This window comes from Garra rufa, chromosome 22, assembly GCF_049309525.1.
Source record: "Garra rufa chromosome 22, GarRuf1.0, whole genome shotgun sequence".
NCBI lineage: Eukaryota > Metazoa > Chordata > Actinopteri > Cypriniformes > Cyprinidae > Garra > Garra rufa.
In genome coordinates, this window is record NC_133382.1 from 37,353,633 (window position 1) to 37,365,931 (window position 12,299).

Genomic DNA, 12,299 nt, shown 5'->3' on the forward strand with positions numbered 1-12,299 from the left:
TCCTCACAGGCTCTCCTATCGGACCGGACAGGACACGGCCAACTGCGACACGTGTCGGAACAGCGCATGCATTATTTACAGGTTGGTTGCTGTATTTTGTTTAAGGCCCGAGCGGCTGAGAAACACCAGCGTGCTGCGCTAATAAAGATCAACTGCAGTCTGATCACAGATTGCGTGAGTAATGAACGAGATAAAGAGAGGAAATACTATCGCTGACAGGAAGGTGTAGGCTATTCGATAAAGGACCTTAGTGGGACACCCTTGTCACAGAGACCGGCACATTATCTGGTTGTGGAGCAGGAACAGCTCTGAATATTAAAAGAGTCATTATTTAGTCACACTCCATATATTAATAATAATAATAATAACTTTAAAAAATATTAGTTTTGGTCCTCAAGTAATTTTCATTAGCTTAAAGCATTTTTAGATATTTAAAGAAATAATAATAACAATAATATTTTTTTCACATTGTCAAATATCTAAAAATCCTTATAACAAAATTTATTATACATTAAGTTGTTGTAAAAATGTTACCGTAAATTATAAAATAAAATAAATAAATAAATGTACATATTATTATTATTATTATTATTATTATTATTTTCACATTTTGAAATATCTAAAAATCCTTAAAATAAAAAATCTATATATCATGAAATATAGATTATGCAAAAAAAATATTACAATAAAATATTAAGAAATATGAAATAAATGTACAAATAATAGTAATAATAATATTTTTAACATTTACAAATATGCAAATATATATATGCGCAAATATATATATATATATACATATATATATATATATATATATATATGCGCATATATATACATACATATATGCGCATATATATATATATATATATATATACATATATATATATATATATATATATATATATATATATATATATATATATATATATACATATATATATATATACATATATATATACATATATATATATACATATATATATATATACATATACATATATATATATACATATACATATATATATATACATATATATATATATATATATACACATATATATATATGCGCATATATATACATACATATATATATATATATATATGCGCATATATATACACATTATATATATATATATATATATATATATATAATGAAGTTTTTTTTTTATTACAATAAAATATTAACAAATATGAAATAAATGTACAAATAATAATAATAATAATAATAATAATAATAATAATAATAATAAATAAAACTGTTGTAAAATAATGAATTATTAAATATACATTTTTTAAATTATACATCATTAAAAACTATTTGCTTTGGTCCTCAAGTAAATTACATTTGCTTTAAGTATTTTTAAATAGTTAAAATAATAAAAAATATTTACATATACCTTACTATTACTACTACTGCTAATAATAATAAAATAATATTAGTTTTGATCCTCAAGTAAATTTATACTCCTTTACTTTTAAATAATATAAACATCTGCAGCATATGAACTCATTACATTAGAAAAGTTTCAACTTTTTTTTGTCCTTTATGTTCGATAGCAAAACAAATATAATTTGTAACAGCATGAGAGTAAACAACTTCAATTTCAGTTCACTTTAGACTGAGGATCTGCGTCCATCCTGGAGATCTTGAAACTATAGTTTTCATTCCTAAAGACACTGAACAGTTGAGAGCCTCGATGCTCACTCAAACACCAAGAAAATACTACTACAATAAACACCAACCATCCTATCATTCAGCAGCTGAGTGAACTTAAATGAGAAACACTCATATTCCTCAAGAAACCGCAGCAGAAAAGTGTCTGAGTGTGTAAAGGTCAAGCTGTGAAGTGTTTTTGTCTCTTAGAAAGCAACCAATGATGGCTGAAGTGCGTGCATGAGGGATTCTGGGTAATTGACAGGTAGCAATCGTCATGAGAGCTTGTGTGGAAAGCAAGACTGTGTTTCAAGACTTGAAAGCACATGAGTCACACGAAAGACTCCAATGACACCTGTTGTGCAATTTTTGGGGAGAACTACCCATTTAACATGCATGCAAAGCTGAAAAAACAGCGCTTTCATTCTGACGTGGAAGGAAATCAACGTGAGAAGCAGCGTCTCTGAGGACAGCTAAACAGTGCTGGAGATAGAAAGCATCAAAGTGACACGGGCTCCTGTGAGGAGACGAGACTCCCTGCAGAAGACAAGCGACAGACACGCAATCAAATTCAGCAGCTCTCTTAGAAGCGAAGGGAAGGATTAAATGCAATCTAATTACACGCAGCCCGCTCAAAACTCTCCGCAGGAGAGTCCTGACGGATCATTACATTAGCTATCAGTCCCATTCATGTCAGCGAACTGATACGTTTTAGATCGTTTATTAGTTTAGATAATATGCATATAATTAAGAGAAGTTCACTCAACCTTTGTCACCCAATTATGTTCTTTGAGGAAAACATTTCAGGATTTCTCTGCATATAGTGGACTTCTATGATGCTTGCGAGTATGAAATTTCAAAATGCAGTTTAAACGCAGCGTCAAAGAGGTCTAAATCTGATCCCAGATGAGGAAGAAGGGTCTTATCTAGCAAAACGATTGGTTATTTGTTTTTTTTATTGAGAATTTATATACTTTTTAACTTCAAATGCACATCTAGTCTAGCTCTGCCTGAACTCTGTGTATTCCGGTTCAAGACAGTTAGGGTATGTTGAAAAACTCCCATCTCATTTTCTCCTCCAACTTTAAAATCGCTCTACATCGCTGCAGAAGTACCGACCCAGTGTTCACAAAGTGAATGTGCAAAGAAGATTAAACGGCATTTACAAAAAAAAAAGGTAAAACAGCGATGTAGGACGTTTTTGAAGTTGGAGGAGAAAATGGATGGGAGTTTTTCGACATTCCCTAACCCATTAATTCCCATTCCCATGTCTTGAACAGGAATGTACAGAGTGCACACAGAGCTAGACAAGATGAGCATTTGAGTAGGGCTGGAGGATTTTATCGATTCTGCGATATAATTCGATATTTTTTTTCCAAAGAAAGTATCGATTTTTTAGCCACGAGTATCGATACATACGTCCCATTCTAATCCCCCGTGTTGTTTACCCCTGTTCGCGTTGCAGGAAGAGCGATTTGGTCAGCCAGCCGCTAGTGTTGCTGTAGAGCAAGTTACCCGTACTAACTTTACACAGACGCAGATGTCTACCTCTTCCTGTTTACCAAGTCAGAGCGAGGATATTCAGAGAATGGCGGCGAATATAAATCCAGCACCCGCCTGCTTAAAGGGATCCCTTTATATATAATTTGATGTTTATCTGCTTACCCCCAGGGCATCCAAGATGTAGGTGACTTTGTTTTCTCAGCAGAACACAAACGAAGATTTTTAACAAAAACCGGTGAAGTCAAATAATGGCAGTCAATGGTTACCAAATCTTTAGAGGAAAGAGAAACACACACAGACAAATCCAAATTACACCCTGCGGCTCGTGACGATACACTGATGTCCTAAGACACGAAACGATCGGTTTTTGTGAGAAACTGAACAGTATTTGTATCATTTTTTACCTTTGACACACAGCCACGTCCATCTGTCCTGAGCAGGAGGTTAGCTTTCGGATCGTCACATGTGAGCGCGCTCCGAAGTAGAATACGCAAACACCGGAAGCGATCTGTCGCGTGTATACAACACTCGTTGTTTACACAGTGCACACAGACTGTGGGTATAGCCGCTATTCAAAATGGTAATTACTTGCGCTTATCCTAATTGTTCAAACCAATTTAAAGCTAAAAGATTACATCTACTTGCGCAAACTCATGCGGGACTTTTAACCGATTTCCCTTTACTGCGTTTGCGTATACTACGTAAGAGCGCGTTCAAAGCTCGTGCTCAGGACAGATGGACGTGGCTGTGTATTAAAGGTAAAAAATTATATAAATACTGTTCAGTTTCTCACAAAAACCGATCGTTTCGTGTCTTAGGACATCAATGTATCGTCACGAGCCGCAGGGTGTAATTTGGATTTGTCTGTGCATGTTTTTGCTTACTTTTAAAGGTTTGGTGCCCATCCACCAGTATTATTTGACTGGCAGACTGCACTGGTTTTTGTTAAAAATCTTCGTTTGTGTTCTGCTGAGGAAACGAAGTCACCTACATCTTGGATGCCCTGGGGGTAAGCATATAAACATCAAATTTTCATTTTTGGGTGAACTATCCCTTTAATTGCAAATTGCAATGTTGCATTTTATTTACTTTTCAAAGGCTTGTAAGCTACAGTTTGCACTGTTTCAATAAATGGAACTAATTTTCTCAACACATCTTTGATTAATTTTGTCCAGCATTTATTTTGCAAGCTGTCTGATGTTTTTTTGAGTTTATTTCAATTAATTCAATCCAAGTAAATGAAACACTTACAAGATGTCACCAAAATCACTCTGTCTCTTTTAAATCTATCAGAAAATGATGTAAGTGTATCAAATTATATAGAATAGTATCGAATTATATCGAATCGTATCGTTGGCAAAATATTGTGATATATATCGTGATATATATATATATATATATATATATATATATATATATATATATATATATGTATCGTGAGCTGAATATCGTGTATCGTATCGTATCGTGAGATTAGTGTATCGCTACAGCCCTACATTTGAGGTTAAAAAGTATCTAAATTGAATTTTTTTTTTTTTTTTTTTTTTTACAAAAAGCTATTTTTTCGCTAGATAAGACTCTTTTTACTTGGCTGGGATCGTTTAGAGCCCTTTGAAGCTGCATTTAAACAGCTTTTTGGAATTCAAACTCATAGGCACCATAGAAGTCCATTATATGGAGAGAAATCCTGAAATGTTTTCCTCAAGAAACAATTTCCTTACAACTGAAAAAAGAAAGACATGAACATCTTGGATGAGACAAGAGGGTAAGTACATTATCTGTAAATTTTTGCTATGGAAGTGAACTTCTCCTTTAAGTACAACACAGTATTATACAGGCAATATTTATTTGAGACAAAACTATAAATATATAAAAATAGTATGTATAATTTTTAGGGGTGGGCATAGATTAATTTTTTTAATCTAGATTAATCCAGATTAAATCTTGGAATTAATCTAGATTAATCTAGATTAAAATGGCTAATTTGAATTCTGCTGAAGGCATTCAGAATATGTGTGCTACCCAAATAATGACTAAAAGTCAGTCTTCGGGCCAGGTGGCGCATTAGATCAGGCGCTCATCTCCTGTTTCCAAAATGCATCACAAACTGCTTGACAATTGCATTTACAACAATTACCTATACAAACTTGTGTAACCAAGTACTTCTGTGCAAAAGGCTGCACGACGTGCTCATTGCCGTTAAATACACAGACGTGCACGGGCATGGATTTCTGCGTGCATAGTCTTGGGTTAAACTGCATTGCTTTTAGAAGCGTCAATTCAGTTGTTGCATATAGTTTAATGTCTTTATTTCGGGATTATCAAAGTAAATTATAACTCACGCACGTGCCCCAGTAAAAAGGGTCTAGCAACGCACGCACCTGCCCTGAAGCGGCTTCATAGCTGCATCCATGTTTGCACGTCTCATTTGATGTGGTAATTTCACAGAAGTTGAAGACTCGTTCTCGCCCCCTACAGTGCAATTCGACTAGGTATACGTCATCCGCACTAAAATATCAAGGTTAAAGTCATCATATCTTGCGTATTTTAGACCCAGCTCCCAACCCAACTTTGAGAATAGATTAACGGCGATATTTTTTTTTATCGCCCGATAAGAGTCTCACGTTAACGCAGCACGTTAACGCCGATAACGGCCCACCACTAATAATTTTTGTGTATTTGAACCCTTTCCAACACTGACTGTTTGATTTTAAGATCCATCTTATCACACTGAGGACAACTGAGGAACTCAGTATCTTCTGTAGCTTCATAAGGGCAGTACTTTAAAAAAAAAAAAAAAAAGATATTTAGGCAAAATAAGAAAAATACACACATCTTCATTCTGTTCAAATTCATTCTGTTCAACCCCAGCTATTCATGCATTGTTTCCTTCTGAAGCATCAGTGAGTGTTTGATCCTTCTGTAATAGTTGCATTGAGTCCCTCAGTTGTCCTCAGTGTGAAAAGATGGACCTCAAAATCATAGTCATTGTTGGAAAGGGTTCAAATACAGATAATTTGTGAAACCTGACAGCTGTGGATCACTCAGGTAACAACACAGTATTAGAAATCAATTGTATGCAAAACTTTTGACTTCAACTGCTTCATGTTGCATGCACACTTACTCTGCCTTTTGTTCTCTGAGTAGTCCGCTCTCTAGTGTTAAGAACACATCCTGCTGCTGAACGACAGGCATGCATTGATTCAGAGCTGCTGAGATTGAAGAGCAGCGATCTTAGCTCTTTGCGGTTTGTGTCATGAGATTTCTCCTCCCTACCATATTATGCTAAGTAGAGCACTTTAGCTCCTTCAGACTGAACTCTATTAGCATGATTTATGTGGATGTGAAGCCATTCTGTGTGTCATCGGTGTAAACAAGAGTAAGCCTACGCCGTGTAATATTTTTAAGCGCATACACATGAGAGATAACACCGTTTAGGAAGATACTTTTACAGTACATTTTGTTACGCGACTCTGAAACTTAGTTAAACTTTACACATTTGGTGTTGACAAATTAGAGCTATGTTTGAAGCAAAAACAACAATAAACTATTATAATAACTTCAAAATGATATATGATATTAATATTAATATAAATCAATAAACCATAACTAACGTAAATATAGAATTAAAATTAATTATATATTGTAATTTAAATTACATTAAGTATATCCATGAAGTTTAATTAATATTTTATTATTTTTGATGTATATTTACATTTAGTGTGTCATTTTAATATTTATATGTATATATTAGATATTTATAATATATGCACACAAACACACATACATTAATATTAATAATTACATTAAAACACATTTAAGCATAATATAAAGAAATACTCCAAATAAAGTAAGTTTTTTATTTTATTTCAAGTCTGATTTGAAGTAGAAGTAGTATGAAATAAATGTATATTAAAGTTATCTTTAATTTGTTTGTGTAGTTGAACAAAGTTATAAAATATGAAATAAAGTTAAAAAAATGAATAAAAATAAACATTTTGTTGTTTTTTGTTTTTGGCATGTGAAATAAAATAGTGATGAAAATATAAAATAAAAAAACTTACATTTAAAAAGCTTTAGGAACTAAATATTCCTTAGAAACTAACTGAACTATGTTGATATACTAAAATAACTAAAACCGATAACTAAAACTGCAATAAATAAAATAAATTAGTACTTTATATATTCCTTAAAGATTATTGATGCACAAGTCAATGTAATTGAACAGAAACAAAGTAATACAATATGAAAAAGTTTTAAATGAAAAAAAAAATAATAATAATAAAATAAAATAGTACTTTAAATTATTATTATTATTTATTTTTATTATTTATTTATTTTTATTTATTTTTTTTGCACAAGACAACTACATTTGTTAATTAAAACTTAAACTATTAAAATATTTTTGTTAAAAAAACCTGACTTTTCTCCCAATCTCTGTGCTGCTTTTTTTGGAATGGATTAAAACTTGGCAAATGTTTCTGACAGTTTGTGTGCGGTTTCTCATGAGGGTCTATTCCAGTCACGAATCCGCTTTAGCAGGCACCTACAGTACCTCTCCATACAGCAGCTCCTGGAAGACAGCCACACTGTTTCAGGCTTCAGTTTCTCAGTTTAACCTTCTGCATCCCTCTGCACTTTCTCTCCACCTCTCATTTCCTGCATCATTATCCCTCCATCACTCCGCATTACTCCACTGACGTGCATTCAGTCTCTCTGAAGGATCTTCCGTTGGCTGACATTCTTACAGAACGCTCCCAGATCAATACAAGTTAAGCCAAATCGACAGCATTTCCAACACGAGGTCGATTTCCATAGACAATCATTTCAACTCATCGCTGGCTGCAAAAATCACACGTATATTAAGATGCTGCCAGCATCCGGAAAGCCCACAAACTGAAATGTGAAGCATTTTGTGTTTACATATGTAAGCATTTAAATCAGTTTATTAAGAACTGAATAGGTTTAAGTTGAGACACTAAAATGTTAGACAATAAATAAACAAATAAATAAATGATTAATTAAAAATAAATTTAGTACCAAAATAGCAAATTAAAATGAAAATATTTGTGACTCACACTTGACTGAAAAAATAAATAAAAATGAAAATAAAACATTAAAATGCCAAATGAATTAGTAGTAACCAAACTACTAAGCTAAATGTATATAAAAAAATAATTAAAAAATTAATAAATTGCAAAAGCCCATCTCTGCCATTAAGTAACAATAAATAAATACTAAATACACTTTTCTTTGACAATTCTTATATATTTTTTTTAACTTTAAAACTTTTTTTTGCAAGCCTCCATAATTACTATATTTTCTAAAAATATAAAGAAATAAAATACAATTATAAAATAACAATAAGCTAAAATAAAAATAAAAACTAATATATAAAAAAGTAATAATAATACAATAATAGTAAAAAATTGAAAAAAGTGAAAAAATTATGAAAATGACAAAAGAATAAAACGTATCCAAATGACTAAAATCCAAACTACATTTAAAGCTAAATTCATAAAAAATAAAATATAATTTAAAATATGAATAAATTATGAAAGCCTCTCTGCCATTAAGTAACAATAAATAAATAATACACTTTTTCTTTAACAATTCTGACATTTTTTAGATTTTTGAAACTTTTTTTCACTTTTTTGCAAACCTCCATAATTACTATAACTTCTAAAAAAATAATGAAATGTCAATAAGCTAAAATTAAAATGAAAACTAAAATATAAAAATGTTATAATAATACAATAATATTATATCGATAAATAATAAATGAAAAATAACACTGGCAAGGCAGGACTGTATATAAAAAAGTAAAATAAATAAAATAAAGCAAAATAGAAATACATATAAAAAAATTATGAAAATGACAAAAGAATAAGTAACCAAATTACTAAAATCCAAACTACATTCAAAGCTAAATTTATGAAAAAAATAAAAGCTAATTTAAAATATTAATAAATTATGAAAGCCTCTCTAAATAAACTAAATAATAGTTTTTCTCTGATTTTTGAGATTATATTTTACTAATCTGTTTATTTACTTTTTTGCAAGCCTCCATAATTACTATATCTTCAGAAAAATTTAATGAAATACAATAATTTATTGCCTTACTGTACCAGCATTTTATTCATTTATTTTTTACATTTCTATTTTATTTATTTTTGAAAACAGCAAATTTCTTTCTGTGCTAATGTATTAAACCCTGAACATTCCTTTAATGTTATTCAACTGAAAAATACACGCAGACTATTTCAATTTATTTCTTTTTTTCCCCTCCCTGGGGTGATGGTTAAACGCGCACCCATAAAAGCGGATTTAGCAGCATTCAATTTATCTGAAGTCGAGCTGCTTGGAGCTAAACTTCTTCCACGCTTTGTTCTCCCGGTAACCATGTCATTGCATTTCATCACACTAGACTTAGGTTTCCTAATGCGGTCGTCCGTTCAGACGGGATACTGATCTCCGAGGGTCTATTTGGTGAGAGATAACTGTTTAATAGCCAGTGCTTCAAGGGACTGCAAAATACGAATCTCGATCTGACTGGACATGATTTCTCACACACACTTGCTAAAGTCTCTACTTTTACTTTAGTACACTAAACCCGCAGAGAAAAAAAAATATGTAAAATTGTCTCTCAAATAGACAGCCATATACCTTTTCTAGATCTAAAAGGTGTATATTAGTACATTAACATTACAACTAACATTATGTACATTTCTGGTAACAATATTTACCTTCAAGAGTAAGTAAAGTACATAGACTACTGTTTTATTTTATTTTATTTTATTTATTATTATTTTGCCTTCCCCTTATACTATACTGAGGTAAAAAAAAAAAAAAATGCATAATTTAATTTAAGTAATTTATAGTATATTAATTCTCATTAAAATAAAAAATAAAAATAAAAGCTAATTTTTGAAACAAATTATGGAAACATGGAAAGTATGAAGACTATATAATTTTCATTATTTTTATATTACTTTATAGATCACTTTATATTCATTATTAAAATGAAAACTGAAAATATAAAAAAAGCAAATTCAAAATATGAATCAATTATGAAAAAGTGGAAAGTATGGAGACTATACTAAAGTAAAATATCGCAATATAATTTATTACTTTTATACAACTATATTTACTTATTATTAAAATGCAAACTGAAAAAATAAAAACAAAAGCTAATTTAAATGACAATGTAGAAAGTATGGAGACAAATATTGCAATATAATTAATTATTTTAATATTACTTTATATATTTGTTTACATTATATTAATTATTAAAATGAAAATGAAAATATAAAGAAAAAAGCTCATTTCAAATATGAATAAATTATAGAAATGTGGAGACAATACTGAGGTAAAATATTGCAATATAATTTTAATTATTCTTATATTACTTTATAGATTACTTTATATAATAAATTAATTATTAAAATGAAATTATAAAAAACAAAAGCTAATTTAAAATATGAATAAATTTCAGAAATGTGTTAAGTAGGAGACTATACTGAGGTAAATACTGCTATATAATTGTAATTATTTTATATTAATTTATAGATTATATTATAAAATAAAAAAATTAAAGTCAACATTCATAAATTTTAGCATTGTCATTTGACTGTTGTTCTGTAAAATAAAACAAAAAAGTAACACAAATAATGATAACAATCATTGTAACAGCTCTAATAATGCATTTATTATAACATTCTCCTTTGCTCAGCAAGGCTGCTTTTACTTGTACATTAAAAAAACACATGCCTGATTCAAGAAGGGGGTCTTAAAAATGGCCAAAAAAAATATTTTACTAACTTATTAATTTTAAGTTAAATTGTGCTTTGTTGGTAGGCTATAATGTCTACTAGAATGTTAAAAATGTTCAGTGTTAAGTAAAAAATCTTGAACTGTTGTTTCTTAATTGATTTTTTCTTTGAAAAGGAAGACAAAACTGTAAAAAGCACATTTTGGCTATTTCATTTATGCAATGGTGAAGAAAATCGGCAAAATACATGAGGGGAAAAACACTAAAAACCGTGTTCGGTAATCGGCCTTCGGCACAGTGTTTCAGTTTATTCAGCTACGGCTTCGGCCAAGAATTTTCATTTCGGTGCATCCCTAATTTCTAATATTATTATTCCAATACTTTACCTTATTTAATACTAGTTTTTACTCATTTAATAAGAACTTTTTCAATATGAATCATTTTTGAAACCAAGAACAGAAACGTCTAATATTGCGACGTCTTCATTGGATATCAGAGCCAACATTACAGTATTACTTTACTATCTGTGAAGTTACAGTGCTATGGCAATTCCATTGGAGCGGAGCTGAAGGGAGAGGATCGGACGACATTACAGAGATGTTTAACTGCTCAATGGAGAGACATCGGCACATCTCTCTCTCTCTGTGTCTACTGGAGTAATGATGTTCTCCATGCTGGCGTTAAAACTCCAGCTTTACACAGAGCTGCTGGTTGCTATAGATACTACAGTGATACCACAGTGAAGCTGTGTGTCTGTGTGTGTGTGCGTGTGCGTGTGCGTGTGTGTGTGTGTGTGTGTGTGTGTGTGTGTGTGTGTATACACTTTCGAGAGATACGGTTTAATCTGTGGATAGAGCGAAGCAAAGTATGATGGACAGCTGTATTAATACCTTACAAAAAGACAGAGAGAGAGAATACGACATAGGATTGCTGGATATACATCACTATCAGCAATATTTGCGATCTGTGATTCTCGCTTAGAAGTGTAGATACATATTTTTCAAATATTATTATTTTTTTATGCCTGGGGGCAAAAATATTAAAAAGCTTGAGATTTGAGCTGTGAGGCATGAAAAAAAGTACAGCTTTATCATTTCTGCTATATTGTTGGCTTTCAAATCTAAAACTTTACAAAATGCAGCATCATGATGCTGGAATAACTTGTCTTTTCATAAATAAAATTTTATTTTATTTTTGCATTGCCCAGCCTTGGTGCCTCTTGTAAAATATACAATTGTTTGATTATATGTAACTTTATTAAATTTATTTAGTTAATAAAATTTTATTACTTAATAAAAAACCTCTAAAAAATAACTTTGTAATTTTATATGCCAAAACATTTAAATTGTTTGATTATTTTTAACTTAAATC

The 12,299-nt window shown here is 30.8% G+C and overlaps 1 protein-coding gene across 1 annotated transcript in view; it reads left to right on the plus strand.

The window, feature by feature from the left end:
- LOC141297990 (inhibitory synaptic factor 2A) overlaps positions 1-12,299 on the plus strand; it is a 36,704-nt gene that overhangs the window by 14,371 nt on the left and 10,034 nt on the right. Inside the window, exon 2 of the mRNA XM_073828480.1 lies at positions 10-81. Within this exon, the coding sequence (XP_073684581.1) occupies positions 10-81 (72 nt within the window). The remainder of the gene's footprint in view (positions 1-9; positions 82-12,299) is intronic.